The sequence below is a fragment of the Palaemon carinicauda genome, chromosome 35 (assembly GCF_036898095.1).
Source record: "Palaemon carinicauda isolate YSFRI2023 chromosome 35, ASM3689809v2, whole genome shotgun sequence".
Taxonomy (NCBI): domain Eukaryota; kingdom Metazoa; phylum Arthropoda; class Malacostraca; order Decapoda; family Palaemonidae; genus Palaemon; species Palaemon carinicauda.
The window spans coordinates 64,837,565-64,859,414 of NC_090759.1; the positions used below are offsets into that span (position 1 = coordinate 64,837,565).

General features: G+C 42.0%; 1 protein-coding gene across 7 annotated transcripts in view; it reads left to right on the plus strand.

The window, feature by feature from the left end:
* cic (Putative transcription factor capicua) overlaps window positions 1-21,850 on the plus strand; it is an 80,712-nt gene that overhangs the window by 47,119 nt on the left and 11,743 nt on the right. For 4 of the 7 annotated variants that reach the window (XM_068359166.1, XM_068359170.1, XM_068359168.1 and 1 more), the window contains exons 12-17: window positions 444-623; window positions 5,489-6,429; window positions 6,703-6,993; window positions 8,528-8,762; window positions 10,934-11,094; window positions 20,970-21,101. In XM_068359166.1, the coding sequence (XP_068215267.1) occupies window positions 444-623; window positions 5,489-6,429; window positions 6,703-6,993; window positions 8,528-8,762; window positions 10,934-11,094; window positions 20,970-21,101 (1,940 nt within the window). The remainder of the gene's footprint in view (window positions 1-443; window positions 624-5,488; window positions 6,430-6,702; window positions 6,994-8,527; window positions 8,763-10,933; window positions 11,095-20,969; window positions 21,102-21,850) is intronic. The other 3 variants (XM_068359169.1, XM_068359171.1, XM_068359167.1) reach the window with 2 other exon arrangements.

Below are 21,850 nucleotides of genomic sequence, written 5' to 3' on the forward strand. Positions count from 1 at the left end.
TAGTTTGCAGTTGATAAAAATTTCTTATAGGTGTAAGATCTCTCTTGGTTGTTATTTCTCAGATTATGACAGTACCTTACTTCTTTAAGGTTTGAGAAAGATTTTTATTCTCTTAGTATTTTTCTCAATAATTTTTAACCGTTAAAGGTGACGTTTCTGTGGTTAGCGGGCTGTGGCAGGGTATAGCATGCCGGCTTATTACCTGAATAACAACCATTATCGATACTAATACAAATATGAATTTTATCTTAAGCAGTCAATACATTAAAAAAATCAATATTATGATATAGTTCTGTCAAGCCCTTTCACTATTTCTATGTTGGTGTAATTTCAAGATCATATGCTGAAAATACTTTGTTAAACTGAGAATATGAATAAGAAAATCAATTGTACTTGCAGATGTATATTTTCGTATTCATACTGCTTTGTATAATAAATCTTAGGTTCTTTCACAGACCTCCGATGACGGAGGAGGTAGTAACACTTTATGGTCCAACGGGGTCTGCACAGCTTGGGGCCGACCAACTTCCTGCAGCCGGGAAACCCTCCCCGCTCCACTTGCCTTCCACGCCCACACTCCATATGCCTTCAACCACATTGCAATCCACAGGCAGTGCTTTCAGGTCAGTAAATTGGGGAATCCCCATCATGTTCACGTAGTTATTGCGCTTGCCTTCCTTTGATTCTCAGCCTGGGTGCTTAGAAAGTTCATGGTTTTTGAAAAGACAAGATTTGGTTCACATCTCGTGTTAATTGGCAGATTCATTATATGGTGATGTTCCATTCTGTGTGAAAGTATCAAGTCATTTAAATTTAGGAAGGTGAAACTATATTGCATATTATTTCTACAGGTTATTTTATATGTGTCTAAGAAATTCATTTGAATTATAGGTTTAAATAACCATACATTTATCAAAACCTCTGCATAATAGTAAAGAATGCCACAATACAGTATAAGGCAAATAAATGCAAGAAGTCATTGCTTACGATAAACTATGGGAAATACAATACAGTACCTTATTGTTATCACAGTTGACAAACTGGATCTGTGCAATATTGTAAACAAGCTGAATGTTTACATCATCTATATTGCTGTTTCTATCACTCTTAATGCTACTATACTGCACTATAAGATGAGCATCCATAGATCCACATCAAGTCTTGGAGAAACATAATCAAAATATGTATGTGATACTCTTCACGCGTGTGCATTTATCTGGATATTCTGATTGTGTAGCCAGTGGCTCTACTATATAATCTCATATCTATCTCAGAATTGGGAGACTTCTCTATATGAGAAATTTATTTTTTAATGCAGAATAATCAGCACATCATATAAGCCATTACCTTATGAAATAATTTTTCATTATAAAATATTAAAAATTGGAATTCAATTGCTTTATATCAGAAACTAATTGTGCCCTTCTTTCTATACATGTTATGAGATAAAAAATTCCCAGTTATGGTATTTGGGATAACAGGTTTTACTCTACAGTATGGCCTTTTTGTTTTATTTGCACCAAATTTTTATAAAATGAAGCACTAATGCAAAGGTAAAACCTGAACCCTGAGTATGTATCTGATTTCCCTATGAAAAGCTGTACTTGTTTTGAAAAGTCACAAGATACTGTATTTATTGTACTGTATTTTTAGCATTCTTTAATTTAGTACTTATGAAAATTGTAACAAAACTAACAGAACTGACTTAATGTGAATTCTCACATTCTAAGTTTTATTTATTGCTGTTATGGCTGTCTGCTAAAGAAGGTGATGAATGCAAGAGTTGATGGGAGAAGTACAAGAGGAAGGCCAAGGTTTGGGTGGATGGATGGAGTGAAGGAAGCTCTGGGTGATAGGAGGATAGATGTGAGCGAGGCAAGAGAGCGTGCTAGAAATAGGAATGAATGGCGAGCGATTGTGATGCAGTTCCGGTAGGCCCTGCTGCTGCCTCCGATGCCTTAGATGACCTCGGAGGTAGCAGCAGTAGGGGATTCAGCATTATGAAGCTTCATCTGTGGTGGATAATGTGGGAGGGTGGGCTGTGACACCCTAGCAGTACCAGCTGAACTCGGTTGAGTCCCTTGTTAGGCTGGGAGGAACGTAGAGAGTAGAGGTCCCCTTTTTGTTTTTGTTTCTTTGTTGATGTCGGCTACCCCCCAAAATTGGGGGAAGTGTCTTGGTATATGTATGTATATATGTATGAATTCCACCCCAACAATTTCTAATCGAGTTCATTGTACAAGTGCCATGAAGGATTTTTCTTTTTTTTTATTTCAGAGGGTATGGTAACTTTTATAGTTTGCTAAGATATATAGCTTTTATGTATAAATTCTATCTCTAGTCTATGTAAAGCCTCAACTATCTGTCATTTTCTGACAAATTAGAACCAGTTTTGTAACTGAAAGGGTTGTTGATCTGCTTACTACACCTATCCCCTTCTTAGATGCTTTCCTATTCTTCCTGAGCCACGTGGAGTACCTGGTAATCTTGGTTATAGTAAAGGACATTTCCTCTTTCACAAGACTGAACTTTGGTGATTACATAGGTTATTCAGTTTGGCTTAAAAGTCTTATCATATCATATTGAAAAGGTTGTCGCAAGAGGGTTAAATCTCCAGACTGGGACCTTTTGATACTTCATAAGAACCTTTCGGTCAGGCTATGACTTCGAAGTCTATTCTAAAAACTCTCTCTCAACTATGTTCTGCATCTCCAAGATATGTTATCAAACTTCCTGTACTCTCAAGTAAATTTACTCATACCAAAAGTTGGAATGCATTAGCTTTGTTCTTTGCATCCAACTTAATTCAGTTAGCTAAGATTGATTTGCTGCACTCTTTTCCATTCTTTGAATTCATGCCAATACCAAAGAGGACTTTATTTGCCTAATTAGAACTATTCTGATATGTCTTCGATGGGCCAAGCACTCCTGTCAGTTTCTCTGCAAAGGTGCTCCATGAAGAAAGGGTTAAGGAAAACAGTTCTATACTGTCTAAAAAGTTAGCTTGAAGGCAAAAAATAACTACAATATACAGTAGATACATGTCTCATATCAAAACTCTTACTACTTCTATAGTTTTGGAATGAAATTTTGATGTTAATTCAGTTGCAACTTCAAGCACAATGTCATTGTGTCATGTAATTTTAAGTTGGGGTCATTGAAGCAGTTGCTGTTACATGCACACCTGGCCAGGTGTTGTTACAGTTGAGTGTTTGAAATAGGTAAACTATTCTCTCCTTCTCATTTTAGCATTCTTAGAGACTCAGTAAATTCACTGCATGAAATTTTACTAGTATAAACCAGTTTCATACTTCAGCATATGCCATCATCCATGTTGAATTGAAGCACAAAGGAGATTTTGTTTTTATTAAAGATAGGATTTTGAATAACTTGTTTTTAAAAATGCTCTTTAGAGATATCCTAACATGAGAACATGAAATATGTTCAGCTCTACTTGAGAAATTTTCAATAAACACCACAGCCCAGAACCTCACGGTCAGGAAAAAAAGGTCGATGTTATGGTCGACGTTGACACTTAGTCATTAACTTTGTGATGCTAATTGGCATTAAGTTTAATTTTGTTTTGTCTTTGGGGTTTAATCTCGATATGGAGAATTAAAATTGAGAAGAGGTGAACTTCTTTCATGTTATCTTATACCTTGAAAGAGACTTCGACACTCAGTATTTTATGTTATTTTGGTTTAATGGTGTAGCTCTGTAGTAATGACTCCATGCTCTTTTACTCATCTTCTTTAACTGAACTCTTTGATTGACAGTTAACCAACCTTTTTTAGAGACATGGTGAACTCTTAATTAATTGTACCCTTGCATTATAACATTTTAACATTTTCCTTCATAACTTTGATTTGTCTTGAAGTTTATCATTTCTGGAAGAATTTATTGTACAACAGTTGCAAAAACAGATAGATTGTCTCGTATATGTTGGTTTAGAGAAAAGGCTTGGCTATTTATTTAAGTAAATCTTTAATCCATCAAAGAAATCAAAGTCAAGAATTGAAAACCATTTCATTTTGTTATATTAAAAAGGTTAGTTGAATATAGGTATTGATATCCTTGTTTTAGAAAAATCAGGATTAGATCTTCAAATGGCAAAAAAATAAGTTTTAGAAATGTATCATAAAATCTATCACAATATCTATTATTCATTAGCCTCAAATATTTCTAAAGAAAAAATTAAACAGAAAATTGATAGTTTAGTACAAGTTCTACCAGGATTCTGAAATATAAGAAATGCAATGAAGTACAGTAAATATAGTTTCGCTTGCTCTCTAATGTGTGTGAAGTTAAAGCTATATGATATAATCAGCAAACTCTCACCATTTATATACAGTACTATTTAACCACCTTGGAGTGGTAGGTATTGAATGTAAATAAGTGACCACAAAAGGATATACAGTATTGGGCATATCAGAATATGTAAACAAGAATCTTTTAATATCTGGAATAACTGCAAACAGATGCAAGAAAGTAATTCTAGAGAAATACTATATGTATATTTACCAATATTTATGAACTACCTTCTTGAAGGCAATGAATATGTGTAACAATCTCACCCTTATCACTTAATGAAGGCATACAGGAATCAATGAGCTAATGTGAAGGGAAACAAACTGGGGAAATAGTGTCGAGGTGTAGGCACAAGCATGTAATTGGTGTGTGGCCAAAGCTCCTGATGCTTCATGTGCTATGTTATATCTGATATTGCACCTATTAGAAAAGAAGTATATACTGTAATGTATGTGGATGTTGATGAGGCAATGGTCCAAGTTTGAGTGATATGGGTTTGTAATGAATTAAAGTAAATATTTGAATGCCTAACCTTAGCTGATATACTGTATGCATCAACTGCAAGGTGAGACTAGTGAGTGACGTTTTATTCCTTCCAGTTAAGGTATTTTGGGTTCCTTGTGTGATATGATTTGTAAGAAAATTAAATCATATTTTAGGATTTTACTTTTATTCATTTGATTTTGCTTGCAATGTATTCAATGACTGTACCTGTATCTTATGGAAAATATTATCCAGTGATTTTTTTAATAGCTTAGTGTAGTTTGTATATTATTATGTGGTTTACATTTTAATATTTTTTCTAATAGAAATAATTTCTCCTATATATGAGATTTATCTGCTGCATCACAGTTCTGAAGACACACCTGTAATGCATTCATGACTCAAAAGCACTATTCCCTGCCTATAGTAGCATACAATTATTGTCACCTGGTTTTTCCATATTTTCTATGAAATGCACAATCCATTTATGATTTTTACCTTTGGTAATGAACTTTTATTTTATTATTGTTCATCTTTGATCTTATGCATCTGTCACTACCCTTAATAAGTATAATTTATTATGTATATATATTTGTTAAGTTTACCTCATAATGGGTGGTCCACTTGACTTATCACTCATTCAATAATAGTCGTTTACACATGAATAATCCTCGTGCTTTGATTTTTTTTTGTCCAGGTCTATGCCACCATCCCCAAAGGTGCGAAGCATAGGAGAGAGCAACAGCATAGCACAGTCAGAGAGCGACAAGATGAATGTGTCTACAAGTGGGAACAACATTGGAACCAATATAAAGATCATCAGTAATGTATCTTCGGCTACGGGGCAGCGAACTGTCATGAAGACGAACCACATCAAGTCCATACACAACCTCACTGTTACAACACAGGAGAGAAAGCCAGTCTTAGTGGACACCTCGATCAGCTTGCGTACAACCAAAAGTGATAGCAAGGGAGGCATTGCTAATACTGGGGTGACTTTGCCAGCTGGTACTCAAGTGATACCGAGTAGCGGTCAGCAGGTGTACCACACTGCCATCAGCAGCAGCAGTAGTGCGACTGTCACTGCAACCCCTACGATAAACTCAATTCAAAAAGCAATTTTAATGTCCCCTGGACATTTAGCATTGCTGAACACAGGAGTCAAGGTGGCTTCCTGTGGCAGCTCTCCTATGCATGTCACTAATGTTGTGGTGAAAACCACTCCAGCCACATCCGTTGGAAGTCAGCCAGTTGTTAGCAAAGCTATGTCAGCAGGGACGGGTCAACCCACTCACGTTCAGTACCTGGTGCCATCTTTTACACCAGATGGGAAATTGATATTACCCAGTAATTTACTGGTATCCACAGATCCAACTGCAAAGCAGTTGACAGTGACTCCAGTGTCCTCGGCCGCAGGGGTGCGGGTCGTTCCGTCTACAGTGGTGAGCACGTCGGAAGCGGGAAGTGTCATAAAACCTATTACAGTTGCGGGTGTTACAAAGACTAGTGTTGCATCGCAAGCACAAGGAATGGTGTTAATTTCGGGTACGCGTCAGGGTATTGGCGCTGTGGGACAGCAGGTGGCAGTTAGTCAGGCAGTATCACTCACCCAGTCTCCTTACCAAACATTCCCTCCGGGTATGTAAATAAAAAAGACCTCTCGTAATCCTCCTCCAATGAATAGTGAAATAAAACTTGATCAGAAGTTTCTACTACAAAGTCTGTTGTGGTTGTCACCATCTATACTGAGTCAAAGAGGATCAAACCTCTAGTACTAGTCTTTGCTTCACTTGGACTTTAAAAGGGGAAAGGTCATCATCTTCCTTTTATAGAGAAGGTCTTGATGGTGTCAGAAATCATGCAAAGTACTTTTCAAGCCCATTAATTTTTATTACTTAACCATGCTATTAGGTCGTGAGGGCGGTGGATCAGCAGCAGTGGTGACCAATTCGCCTGCAGCCGGATCTGTGGCCATGCCTTTGCCTGGTCAGCAGCTGTCTCCTCCTCAGCAACATTATAATCAGCAGCAGCAACAGCAACCAAAAGTGAAAGCCAGTAGTATTCAATTGGCCACACTGGGCTCTAGTGTACCTGAGGGTGTAACGGTGGAGGAAGAATTGGATGACAAGCCAAAATTCATCCTTGCTCCAACTCCTGCCCAGTTAGGGAAAGCACCACGTCAGAAGAGACTCTCATCCACAGGTGGTTATTAATGTAGTTGCTATAACTTGGGATGTTTCATTTGATTTCTATTTGTTATTGTAATCTCGTTAACATTCTATGTTTTATCTGTTTTTTTTCCTTTACTCTTTCTTATCCTTTTGTCTTTTGTCTGGAATCCTTTCATGTTTTTTTTTTTTTACTAAAGATTTTCTCAAAAAATATTTTAACTCTTTATATATTTCTTGGGTTTTGTCATGGTGAAGTATTGTTGTGATGTAAAACTTGGTGTGATTTCTTAGCCAGAGTATAGTAATATCTGAAAATCATTAGTGGTGTGTTTTGAGGCATGAATGATGTTGAATATTGCCATATGTACTCTCATTGAGGAAAGTAAAATGAATACAGTATATCCATTATTAAGCTTTTTGCGTTTATCCCTTTTGCCCCCAGGCTATTTGGAAATTTCCAACCCTTAACCCCCAGGGGGTTATTTTTTCCCAGCACATTTTGCAGTATATATTTTTTAAATTGCTCTAACAGCCTTAATTTTTGTCATAGAGAGGTCAGGTTGGTCTCATTCTCTTGGAAAATGCCTGAATTTTTTCAAAAAATTATCAAAAATATGAAAAAAATCATTTTTATAGCATTTTTTTGCAAGGACGTATGGGTACGTCCATGGGGGTAAAGGGATGAGTTTTGTGAAACGTACCAGTACGTCCTTTGGGGGTAAAAGGGTGGGAAGAGTGGAAGTAGGTATAATTTTAGTTCCATAATATTCTTTTGATATACATATCTTTTAAACCACTGGCCAAACGATCTTATTGCATTATTCCTAGTTCAGTTAGTCCTGTGTACTTCATCCATTAGTCCAAAATTCTGCAATTCTAAGAATAGCCATATTGTAATCCTGTATATTCTACCTCTTATTAGTCCCAAAATATTTATAACATAACTAGCTTTTCCGTGTTGGAGATACTAACATAAACAAGCAGATATTCAAACTAATTTGGTTAATCCAGTTTACATGAATAATACTGATGAATATGTATCTTTTTAGTTTTTTTTTCTTTCAATTTATGAATTGAAAAGAATTTTGGTCGTCCAATATTTGAGATGAGGATAAGTGTTTAATGTTAAATTTACACTTCAGTTGCTTGTAAACAATTTGCTTTAGTTACTGAGGATATAGAAGATATGTAACGCAAAATCTTCTACATATCAGTATTCAAACATCTACCATTAAATTTATAAAAAAAAATCATAATCAAAACACCTGTCAGTGTATGATAGTTTTTCTTTGGCTATAGGAATATACTTCATTATTGCAAAAACCAGAAATCTCATAAAAAGAATTAAATAATGAATCCTTAGAAAGGAAATATGGGAATTTAAACTTTAACTCTATTTGTAACCATGTATGTCTTATCTCCTAGTGTGTAAATATGTCTATACTGTACTTGTGTTGTCCTCCAGAATATTTTAACATGTAGTTCTTGGTGATCTTTCCTGTTGTCTTGCTTTCACTCTTTATTATGTCACAGGTTTACATTAAAACCCTTGATTTATCCAATAGGACAAGCTTCAGCCGCAAGCGACACCACTCGGGAGCATTCGCCAGGAGTCAAGATGGCTCCTCCGCAGCATCCACCAAACTTGGAGATTAAAGTTTCTCCTGGCTGTAGCAATAGTTCAGAAGGAGACTGCTTAACGCCTGCCTCCATGTGTGGTAGCCAGTGTGCGTCTGTCCCCCCCTCACCAAGTGGCAAGAAGAGTTTCTTCAAGAAGAATATAGAAGATGGCATGGACAAGTAAGTACTGTCTGTCTACATGATTCAAGATTAGGTGTTTATTTTGATATTTCCTAGGAATTGTGAGACAAGTCTTATGCAGGAGGTATGTTGTGTTTGTACAGCTCATAAGTAAGTATGAAATGTGAGAGTATTTATTATTATTGTTATTACTATTAATATTATTATTATTATTGTTATTATTAGCAATATTATTATTATTATTGTTATTATTATTATTACTTGCTAAGGTACAACCCTAGTTGGAAAAGCAGGATCCTATAAGCCCAAGGGGCCCAACAAGGAAAATAGCTCAGTGAGGAAAGGAAACAAGGAAAAATTATATTTTAAGAACCGTAACAACATTAAAATAAATATTTTTTTATAAACTATAAAAACTAACAAAACAAGAGAAAGAGAAATTAGATAGAATGGTGTGCCCGAGTGTACCCTCAAGCAAGAGAACTCTAAAACGAGACAGTGGAAAACCATGGTGCAGAGGCTATGGCACTACCCAAGAATAGAGAACAATGTTTTGATTTTGGAGTGTCCTCTTAGAAGAGCTGGTTACCATAGCTAAAGAGTCTCTTTTACCCTTACCAAGAGGAAAGTAGCCACTGAACAAATACAGTGCAGTAGTTAACCCCATGGATGAAGAAGAATTGTTTGGTAATCTCAAGTGTTGTCAGGTGTATGAGGACAGAGGAGAATCTAAAGAATAGGCCAGACCATTCGGTATATGTGTAGGCAAAGGGAAAGTGAACCGTAACAAGAAGGAGGATCGAATGTAGTACTGTCTGACCAGTCAAAGTACCCCATAACTCTCTAGCGGTAGAGAGAAATTACTGTACATACAATGAAATTACACAGAAAGTCTAGAAAGGAAAATGCATATTAAGTACTGGTACAGTATCGTATAGAATCAAAATTCTAACTTTGGCAAAGAGAACATTGAAAAAGAAAAGAAAATACTTGGTAAATTTACTGTCTAGTTAAAATTATAACAGTATTTCTTTTCTGCAAATTCACAATGACCAAACAATAAAATGGTATAAATCAAGTGATAATATCCCATACGGGGTAGGTTGTTAGTGCCACCAGTACTATAGGCATTTGCTTTATATACATTTAGGTTACCTCCCTTCTTCTTTTTTCCATTTGCTGTCCAACATCTTTATTTCATACTGCAGATTCAGGGTTTTTTCCTAATTTCTTTTTTGTACTGAATGGCCTTACCGACCCCAGAGCTGGGCTACATACTGTACTGTGGGCCAAGTTCTTAAATCCAAATCAGCTTTAAGTAGATTATCTGGTTTTTAATTAGGGTCCAGGTAGAGTATCTTATGTAATGCAAATTTTTCATATTTACAATCTACAGTACCTTGTTTTTTTCTAAGTAACATATGACCTAAGCAAATGTCTTGAATTTAACCTTATGAATCTGGCAAGGTTTGTGGGCATTCTGTTAATTTATTGCTTACTTTCAAGCATTCACAATTGTTTCTGGTATTTTAAAGCTATTTTTTTTTATTTGCAGTCAAACTTACAGCTTGCCTTACTAATGTAATTGTAAATGTCATGATTTTTTAAACCAAAACAAAATTTGTATTATGCAACTAATATCATACCCATATGCCAAGTGCTTTGCAGTAGTTGGGTAAAAACCTATAGTAGATTGCAAATCTAGCAGAAAGTAACAAGGGAGGGAAGAGTGGAGCTAAGCTGGTAAAGAAAATCAAGATACTCAAGCTCTGTATTTTCAAGTTAGGCAATTTTTGCAGTGTTTATGATTCCCTGTATCACATTGATATATCCAATACAGTATTGAGTTTTTGTAGTATAAAACATTGATGTCTTTTTGCAGTTGTGTATTATTTGAGAAACCTTTGTAGCTTTTATAGAGTTTCAGGATAGATTTCTCAATATTTTAACTTAAGAATTTTTACCCTGCACATCACAAATCATTGAGAAGCTTATCATTTCAAGGTACTCCTACCAACTGAAGGAAGTTGGGCCAGTGGGGTTACAATTCAAAGATAAGCCATCTTTATGTTCCTGTAATTAAAGTAATGCTTTCACTGAAGGATTATTTTTTTAACTTCTTCAATAGACTGAAAGCCAGCTGTATAAATGTTTTGAACAAGTAAGTCTGGGTTGTTTATAATAGACATATTTTTTCCCTTTCTTGCCAGGGTGTTAGAACAAGTGAATTTTGAGCAGAAGTTTGGGGCGTTGCCTGAGTACAACCCAGACGAGGTTCAGTCTCCAAACATGGCTGTCACAACCATTCCCTCTGTCCCTTCTTCCCCCCGCACGTTCATTAGTTCTTACAGGAAGAAGAGAAAGCATTCCAGTAAGTTCAGAGTTATGGTAGTTTTCAGTTACACCACTGTCTTATTTGATAAAAGAAATTAACTTTTGTTCCTTCAAGTATACAAACCTTTTATCTTTTCAAACCGGAACATGTCTTCAGTGGCACTTTAATGGCCATTGAATCATTAATGATGGTTGGCATGAGGGGAACCCCCACTTTGTTCCGACACGAATACTTTACCTCGAATTACCTCTTCGGAGGGTCCTTGGACCTCTCTCAATCTCGACCAAGATTTCCCGTGCTACCCCCCCTATCTCGCTCCCGATAGTTCCTACCCCCACCGCCAGGATAATTCCTGCGGCCCGGATTAGGGCAGGACACTGCTTTTCCCGGGTCAGGATCTCATTAAGTCCTTGGTCGTGAGATGCGAATCATCTCACTCTCTCGGTTAAACTCTCGATCCTTTGGCGCGTTGTGATCCCACGTGTTCCCAGTGTACGGACTTGTGTTTTTTCGCAGTGTGCAGTGTACCTCCCAAGTGTTCCGGTGCGTTCACTTTTCAACCGTGTCCTTACCCGGTGTTTAATTCATTTCCTTAGTGCTTGTGTCGTGCGTTGTGTGCGTTATGGAACTGTATTCCTTGATTTTCTTCAAGGAATTGATAGCTGAAAGGAAAACTTTTTACAAGAAATCGTTCTTCCTCCCCTTATCCTCGGTGTTGCCGTGTAGGGGCAGCTTATGTTCCTCTTCATCCACGTGTCAGGACTACTGGTCCTGGAACGTAGTGCAGTGAGGGCACTTCGGCACTAAAAGGAAGAATACATCCAGGAGGCTCGTAGGAAGACGAGCCTCTCTTCGCCAACTTAATTCCCGATGCCTCGTCGAATAGAGATTCTTATACAGCCATCTTCCCCTACCCAGAGTAGGGGACGAGGTAAGTCAGTTGCGGGGAAGTGCCCATTGCTCTTCCCCAAGAATTTGAGTGGGTGCGGTATAGCACCAAGAGGAAGTGGGCGACGAAGGGTTCGCCTAAGAAGACTGGCGCGGGGCGTCCCGCCGGGCTGAGCTTCCCTACCACCCTCTCCTACCCAGAGTAGGAGACGAGGTTGGTTTATTGTGTAGAAGATAACTCTTAAGAAGTAGTTCGAGGTAAGTACTACTTTCGGGAGTGTGTGGGGAGACGGAGTCCAGGTGCATGCAGGCCACGTCTCCTCTGATGACCCCATGTGGGGGAAAATGTCTCTAATTCTTCTCCTGTCTCTTAGCGTATTTTTCAGTCTCTTCTGCAGCCGAGGGCCTCGCCGAGAAGGAGCCCCCCAGGTCTGTCTTGCAGCGTCCCCCGGACCGACAACCCAGGGTTTTTTCTCACCACGAAGGCCATCCTCCAGACGCAGATATAACCCTCGCAGGGAGAAATGCGAGAAGGCCTCTTCAGGCAGGCGTAAGACCGCGAAGCTTCCGGTTCACCCCGCCAACGGGGGTAACCGAGCTTCTTTACGGGCAGCCTGGCCGAATCAGCACAGCTGGTTCGGCCCTCGGACTTAAAAGGAACGGTTCCCTCCGTCGGGTCAGCCCACGAGGATCCGCGTCCGCGTCCCCCAGCCCGCCCGCAGGTGTAAGCGGGCTTATTTACGGGCAGCCTGGCCGGATCAGCACAGCTGGCTCGGCCCTCGGACTTAAAAGGAACGGTTCCCTCCGTCGGGTCAGCCCACGGGGATCCGCGTCCGCGTCCCCCAGCCCGCCCGCAGGTGTAAGCGGGCTTATTTACGGGCAGCCTGGCCGGATCAGCACAGCTGGCTCGGCCCTCGGACTTAAAAGGAACGGTTCCCTCCGTCGGGTCAGCCCACGGGGATCCGCGTCCGCGTCCCCCAGCCCGCCCGCAGGTGTAAGCGGGCTTATTTACGGGCAGCCTGGCCGAATCAGCGCAGCTGGTTCGGCCCTCGGACTTAAAAGGAACGGTTCCCTCCGTTGGGTCAGCCACGAGGATCCGCGTCCGCGTCCCCCGGAGAGAATACACGAACAGTAGTCCTCGACGGTACGGCGTTGCCGGTTCTGACCCCGAACCTGGTGCGGAGCTCCCCGCCGGGGAAACCGGTACCACCGCAAGGGAGTGCCTGGGATTTCAGAACCGAAGCGACAGGGGAGTGCCCGGTGACCCGGCGACTCGAGATCAAGCGGTAGGAAGGACTCTACAGGTAAGCGTAAGTCCACGAAGCCTCCGGTTAACCCCGCCCAGCGGGGGAAACGCGCTGCTGGTCGGGCGGCCTGGCCGAACCAGCCCGGCTGGTGAGGCCTTGGGGTCAGAAGGAACGGTTCCCGCTGTCGGGCCAGCCCACGGGAACCGCATCCTCGGCACCCAGAGCCTTGGGCCGACGGGAGTCCCCGCTGAACCAGCAATGCTTGCGGTAACCCAGGCCCCTGGTGCGGACGTCCCCGCAGGTGAAATCCAGGTCCTCGGATGACGGAGGACTCCGTCTATAGGAGAGTGGTTAGCCTTTACAGAAGACATCACAGGTACCGGAACCTGCAGCTACGGATGTAGGTTCCGGGAAGTCAAGCCCTTTTGAGGATCATGCAGACTCCTTACAACCTAAGACGTCTCTAGCACTTCCTCTAACCCGAGGTCTGGTCCTAGAGCAGGGTTATGTCGGCAAGGTAGTGGCCAACACTGCAGGAGTCCCCCAACCTTTAAGGGGGGTCAGCAGGACATCCTTAGTCAAGGCGTTTTCAGACAGTAGAGCCTCTTCAACCCCAGTCTGGTTCTCGCCAGCAGGAGCCTCCATGAGGCTAATGTCGAGGGACTTAGTAAACGTCCCCTCTTGGCTGGACTGGTGGGCTCACTCTTTGGGAGGTGTACAAGCCTCCTTTGACCCCGAGGACCCTGTCCAGCAAGGCCTTCAACCCTTAGGTTAGTGACTTTTCAGTCTCTCACACTAACAGCTAACTGGGTGTTCTGGAAGCGAAACACTGTTCTGGCGTAAGTGTCTTGGAAGGCACCAAACAGGGGGACGCGACCCATTCGCAGCTTTCCCTTGGGGGGAGAATCTCTGTTTCCTCGGAAGGAACGAGAAACCATAGTGGAGAAGGTCTTGAAATAGAAGGAGGCTAACGTCCCCAGACCTACGACTCCTAGGAGACCACCCTAGAAGAGATCTGTCTCGGATAGTGCCGCGACACCCCAAGCATCTACCAGCACTACGAGGAGAGAAGCCCTCGTTCCTCCTGGTCCGCAACGCCTCAGCCCCTCCACAGGGGAGCTCCAGCGCCTTCTAGCTCCTTCAGGTCGGGTTACCCCGCCTCTAGGGGAGGCAGGTCAGGCCCCCCCTCTAGAAGAAGGGAAGAGTGGGAGGCTCCCTATCCCCACCCAACCTTCGGGTTGGAGGATGACTCAGGCGTCATTGGCAAGCATGGAGGGCTCAAGGAGCAGAACCTTGGACAGTGTCCTTACTAAAGAAGGGCTACGGACTTCCATTCCTAACGGAACCACCCACGCCTTTTCCGGCCAACCGGATAGATGGCTAGATCCTAAAGACCCGTTAAAGAGGACCTCCCTTCAAGAGGAGGTGTTGTCCATGCTAGAGAAGGGTACCATGGAAGAAGTTCTTCTCCCAGGACCAGGTGTCTACAGTCGCCTATTCCTGGCAGAAAAAGAGACCGGGGGGTGGAGGCCGGTTATAGATCTGTCAGCTCTCAACAGGTTCGTCAAGATGACGGACTTCTAAATGGACACGCAGAATTCGGTCCTGCTGTCCTTGAGGGAGAAAGATTGTAGAATACCATCGACCCCAAGGACGCATACTTCCAGATTCCGGTCCACACCTCGGGTCGGAGGTTCCTCCGGGTGAAATAGGGTTCCCAGTTCCTGCAATTCAGGACCCCTTTTTCTTTGGTCTGTCAACAACGCCCAAAGTGTTCGTGGGAGTCCCCACGGCTGTCGCAGGGGGGGCCCACGAATGAGGCATACGCCTTAGCAGATACCTGGACGGCTGGTAGCTTCTCCCCGCCTCAAAGGTCCTCTTGGAGGAACAAGGGAGAAGTCTCCTCCAGTTTGGCAAGGATCTGGGGAACTGAATCAACCCGAAGTAGCAAAATCTATCCCCTTCCACCGGAATGAACTACTGGGGAATAACATTAGACCTTTTTTCGGGGAGAATTTTTCCCTTCGGAGAATAAGATATGACACCTCAGGCTCATTAGTCAGACGATCCTACTGTTCACAGACGCCTCCAACCAGAGATGGGGAGCCCTTCCCCTCGACGAAGCGGCACGAGAGACCTGGTTGGAAGGGGAGAGACAACTCCACACAATGTCCTGGAGTTGGAAGTAGTCCAGAAGGCGTGCCTACACTTCGCAAGTCTGCTAAAAGGGGAACTCCGTGGCGTGGATGAGCGACAACACCACGGTAATGGCATACATAAACAAGCAGGGTACTTGTAATCGAAGGAGTTGGGCGGTCTCACCATAGAGAATCTAGACTGAGTGATAGGGAATCAAGGGGTGATGTTAGCAAGGTTCTTTCCCGGAAAGTAAATCGCCCTGGCCGACGGCCTCAGCAGAATGGGCCACATAGTAGGGACCAAATGGTCCCTTGCCCCAGGAATAGCCAAGCTCATCATTCAACGATGGGGCGCCCCGGTGGTTGACCGCCTTGCAACAACCTCAACGCCCAACTCCCAGTCTATTGCCCCCCTGTACCAGACCCCGAAAGCTTCCTTAGAAGACTCTTTTCAGAACAAGTGGGACAATCTGGATGTGTACGTTTTCCCCCTTTTTCACGCTGATAAGACATGGACTCAGCAGAATAAAGGTGGCTCGAAGCCTACAGATGACTTTGGTAGCGCCCTGGTGGCTAGACAGAGAGAGTAGTTCGCGGACCTAAAGACCTATCGAGTCAACCTCCGTGGCCTCTGTCCGTCAGGTCAGATCTACTGAGTCAACCGCACTTCCTCAGGTTCCACGACAACCCTCTCTCTCTTCGACTTCACGCCTGGAGACTATCGAGCGACTCCTGAAGAAGGAGGGGTACTCCTCCTCCACAGCCAAGAGGATGTCCCTATACCTAAGAAAATCCTCTACCGTAGTCTACCAGGCGAAGTGGGCCGCCTTTACGAAATGGTGCGCGACAAAACAAATAAGACCTCTCAAAGCCTCGGTCCCTGACATAGCTGATTTTCTAGTGTACCTTAGGGATAAAATAGGAATGCCAATCCCGGCTATTAAAGGAGTACGAGCAGCCTTAGGCCAAGTCTTTCTCCTGAGAGGCATCGACCTGGGGACCTCAAGACACATAGGGATGCTGATTAGAAGTTTCGAACAATCCTGCCCTCCCCAAGCCAGGAGAGTGCCTAGATGGGACCTGGCCAAGGTCCTGAAAATGTTGTGTCGTCCGACCTTTGAACCACTCAGAGATATCGGGGACAAAGATCTCACCCTCAAGACAGTCTTCTTGCTAGCCTTAGCTTCGGCTAAGAGGGTAGGTGAGATCCACGGTCTCTCCTACGACGTGGCACACTCCAAGGGTGGAAGGAGGTATCTTTCAAGTTCGTACCCTCCTGTGTAGCAAAGACTCAGAACCCAGCAGTCTGGGACCCGAGGTTTGAAGGTTTCTCTTTTCCAGCCATCCCCAAGACAGGCAATACGGACGACCTGAAGTTATGCCCGGTCAGGACGTTCAGGAAATACCTGGAAAGGACGGCCCATCTCCGTCCGGGTGCCAAAAACCTCCTCGTCTCTTCAGGCGTTAATAAGAAGCAAGTGTCCAAGAACACTATTTCCTTCTGGCTGAGACAAGTCATCACTAGGGCTTATGAAGAAGACAGGGTGGCAGTACCAGGCACTCCCTGTCCCCATGACATCAGAGGCCTGAGCACTTCCTTGGCCTTTGAGAGAAATATGGCAGTGGGCCAGATCCTGCAGGCCGGCACTTGGTCACACCAGTCGACCTTCACGGCCCACTACCTCAAAGACTACTCAAGAAAGTCTTTGGATGGATTCTCCATTTGGACAGTCATCGCCGCCCTCCAAGCTGTGTAGTGGCAGGCTGGAAGACGTCCCCAACAAGTGAATAGTCTCATCCCTACTTCGTCAGGAGAAGACTCAGTAGAGAAAATGTCAAGAGGTACGCCTAAAATTATAAGCGTAAGTTTTCCCTGCTACCCCCTATCCGCTCTCTGTACCCCCGCATTACGTAGCCCTCCAGGCACCATGTGCCTAACCAAGTGGCAGAATGGCTCTCCCGCCTCCTAAAGTGTAAGTCTCCGAAGAGGTAATTCGAGGTAAAGTATTCGTGTCGGAACAAATGAAAAATTTTAAGTAATTTTTATTTTTCCTAACATACTTACCGAGAATTACCTCTGAGTAATGGCCCTCCCTTCCGTCCCCGAGTGCCATTCTTCTATTGCCGAGTCGGGCTAAACGGAGGACTTAATGAGATCCTGACCCGGGAAAAGCAGTGTCCTGCCCTAATCCGGGCCGCAGGAATTATCCTGGCGGTGGGGGTAGGAACTATCGGGAGCGAGATAGGGGGGGTAGCACGGGAAATCTTGGTCGAGATTGAGAGAGGTCCAAGGACCCTCCGAAGAGGTAATTCTCGGTAAGTATGTTAGGAAAAATAAAAATTACTTAAAATTTTTCATATTCCCCCTGTTGTAGAATAGCCCCCTTTTGTCTTTGGCAGCAACATGTGCAGATGTACTGTTGCGCTTCTCTCGCAACTGCTGGATCTCTTTTTTACATTATTTTCTAATAAGCGTTGGTTTTTTAGTTTTGCAATGATCTTGCTTGTAAAAAAAAAAACTGAAAGGTAAGTATTTAGTGAAGCAAATTCTATTCCTGTAAGGATACAAACCTTCAGAACCCCTTGTATTATGTACCTTTGTGAAGGGGCGACTGTAAGTGTTGTTTACGTTCTTCTGATAAAGAAGACGAATAACTTGGAACATAACTGTGCCTTGTGAGGGTGGTGATCGATTCGGAGTGATTGTCGCTTGTACCTGCATGCCCTCCCTCTCCTTTTACCTGGATGATTGGATGCTGGAGTACTGCTTCATTCTCTTTAACAGAAGAGGAGATACCATGCTGTAGACTGCCAAACTGGTCTTTGCTCTGGGCTTCCGAGCACCAAACTAGACCAACCACGCCTGTTTACCAAAGGTAGGGTACACTGTACCCTTTTTGCTCCTGGGCACCAGGTATTGTTTCTCGGACATGGAACAAGACCATTCACAGCCCAATTCATGATCTTCCCCATTATTTTTCCTAGACCTGTTCATATTTTTCAATCAGAATGGGTGTATAATAGTTACTCTATGGTTGAGATATGTACTATACTCATCTACCTCTCAGGAGTGTGATGTTTAAGTAGTGGTGGGAGGGGAAGCCATAAAGTAGTACTCCATCCACCTTTTGGTATCAATCAATAGATCTGATCTGTCAAGAGAAACCATGGCTAAGCCTTTGGGGTGGTCATGCTATTTGGCTTGGGTTTGAGGAAGGTTATGACTTCCCCAAAGCCCAGCAATGATCACCATCATAGAGAGAGCGGGTGTGTGTGTGTGTGTGCGTGTGTGCACCCCCCCTCCTGGCCAGAGGAAGCTCTTCAGTAGTTTTGATCCCTCCTTTGGGTATAAGTCCATGATTTTTATACTTGGGACTCTCTTCTCTGCTTCGGCAATAGAGTTGTAGAACAATGGACTCCTCGTGTGTGTGTGTGTGTGTGTGTGTGTGGTCAGAGGAAGTTCTTCGGTAATTTTGATCCCTCCTTTGGGTATCAGTTCATGATCCATATACTTGAGTCTTCTCAGCTTCGGCAATAGAATTGTAAAACAGAGGACTCCTCAATATTTTATGAATTGTGCTCCTTTGAGATCTGTCCATGCTTGAAGGGAACTTTGAAAATTATGCCTATCCTGGGACTTAGGTCTCAGGATGGAATGGCCCTCATCCTCAGGCCACTGGCTCACGTTACGTCTGCTAACCTGAGGAGGGCATCAGAGGATCTTTCCCTCAAGGCTGTCTCTCTTCTCTACTTTGGCAGGAGAGTTTCACGCTCTTCATGATGTCAAACTTTTGTCCCCTCTCAGGCTTTGTGATCAAGACCCAGTACCAGTCGGTCTTGAATACCAGTTTGTGACCTTTTAGGGTTTAGCTTGCCATGTAAGTCCAAACAAATTTGCCTGATGTCATGTCAGGGCACTGCAGTGCTGCTTGAAGAATGCTCATCACCTTGCTATTGCAGCCTTCTCATTAGCCCTAGCAGGAACGGAACGGAAGTGGCCAGATATGTTCTTTCTGGCAATAAGGTTGCTTTCTTGATGCTGCAACTTTGGTCATTGCATACCTCTGCCATCTCAAGTCAGAACTTACAAGCCTATCCCTGTCAGAATCTCTCTTGTTTATACAGCTTAATATCTGTTTGTAGGTGTTGAACCACACTTGTTTTGCTGTAACTTACTGACGTTGCCCACAGACTCTTGGACCCCTTTTCCTTGGGTTGGGCCCTGAAGTGGCTACTCAATAGTTCAGTAACACTTTAACCTCTGTCACTATACATAATATGCATCCTATCTAAGGTAACATGTTCAGCGTAGCTGTTGAGAAGAGGTAAAATGGCTGGCACTTCTACCTCTTTCTTTTTCCTCTTATGAGGGAATGCAGCACACCGATCAGTCATCTGATGCTGGTGAGGTTCATGATGAAGAATAATTTCTTAAAGACCATTTCTTCTGAGAAGCAACTCCTCCATCCTCCTGGCTAGGGTGGATAATGGGTTGGTGTCTTATCAAATATTTTCCTTGCATTGCCTTTTTGACACTAGATTTTATTTCTGTTAGGGAGATAGGTTTTTGATGTTGAAGTACAACTATTGGCCCTTTTGTTTTCCTAGCAGTGGCATCCTTTTCCCTGTCCTAGCATTGTCTTCATTTTAAGCCTGTAATGACTGAGGCCTTAACAGCTTCTATATCCCTATGATTAGCTGTTAGTAGATTGGTGGAGTAACCTTTTCTAATCCTGTATGGAATTAGGAAGGAAGACTTGTCCAGAGAAGAAAAGAACCTTTCAGTTTGGTTCTCGGGACTCTTCCTACCAATAAGCGAGTCTCCTTATTTTAAAGGACATGTCTTTTTGTATTCATGTAGAAAAGTAAAATGGTTTTTGAAGTAATGTATATTATTCCTTGGTATTCAAGCCTAAGTCCTTTAGATTAAATTTCCTATTCTGTAACAGTAGGTTGGCAGGGCCTTCCTCCACGCCTTCTGTCGTTAATTATTTTGATAACGATTCAGTGACTGTTCCATTACTGCTGGAGACATATCCCTATTTTAAAGAAATCAGGTTTGTGTAGCTAGGGAAAATACAAATTACTTTTAAGATTTGTTCAACCCAAATTGTTCCTTTATGATTGCTGTGCTACCATGATTGATTTCCTTGTGTGTGTAGCTTTTAATAGGTTTCATATTTTTAGACGTGCATTTCGAAGTGAAGTACTATGGTATGTTTCTAAACTATAAATGGTTATTGAAATATTTTGAAATTTTACCTGAATACTATACTATTAACTATATCTAAATTGTCCTGTGAGCTTTCTTGTTTATCACTTATTCTCTGCCCTCTTACTTACTCCTCAAGTGCAATCTTCTCTTTAATAGAAAATGTTATATCTTTTAAAGGAACTTGCTCAAATCTTTATTTCAGTGAAACCAAATTTCATTTTTTTTTTTTTTTTTACAGCATTCTCAAAAGATTGTTTTCCCATTTTGCTAAGTGAAACCAAGTTCGATGTGCAGTTAAGCTCATCTTGTCTTTGCATTCAAAAGATTATATAAGATATGAAAATGTTGACCCAATTTGCTTAGAAATAGGGTTGCTTCTGTATCAGGTGAGGGAACCGTGTATATAATTCTCTTCTTTTTCAGCAGGTGGTGAAGAGTCGGAGGCTGAAACTCCAATGAGTGGGACACCTCACCTAACACCTTCACTAACTCCTTCATCCACTCTTCAGGGATCAAAGTTTTTCCCTCCAGATTTCAATCCAGATTCGTTTAAAGGTGAATCTAATTCTTTTCCGTTATGATTTTTGTTTACTTGTAATGGTTGAAAAAAGGTTAAATAGTAAGATGGAAGACAGAAATCATCAACCAAGGTAAAGTACAATACTAAATAGTGGCTTCAGCTATGGGTTGAAGGAATGAGACAAAGACCTTTTAGTAATTCCTGCAGTACATCACTTGAGGTGCACTGACTTCATGAACTACCTCCTATGGCTTATACTGGTTTTGTTAAATGGAGTTCCGTAGTCATAAGAAATTTGATGATTGCTTTCCTTTGATACCTAAAAAATATGATCACCTCATATCTGTACCAAGGTTAAATTTATCTCAAGTATTAAATAGAATGGAGTGCACATTTGTGTTGTGTTATCTCTTTGATGGCATATGATAAAGTTTAAGTTTCTAAAATAAAACCACCTGTAGTCTCCTCTCTTTTAAAGGTAAGATCTTTAGTTAGAAGTTTAACTAATCAATTACATCCCACTTCACTATTGTTATTTTATTTTAATTGTTCTTATTTTGTTGTAATTTTAAGTACTTGAATTAAAAAACTTACTAGTCATAAAAGATTAGAGGGTGAAGTTTTAAGTGAAATATGTGTTCACCACTCAACCTTTAAAACTTAAAATCAAGAGTTTCTGAGCTTATATGTATTACCATTTGTTAATACCTTATTATTCATACACACATTTTTTTCACAAGAAACTTGTTGTTCATATAAAAAATTTATTCATTGACTTTTAGTT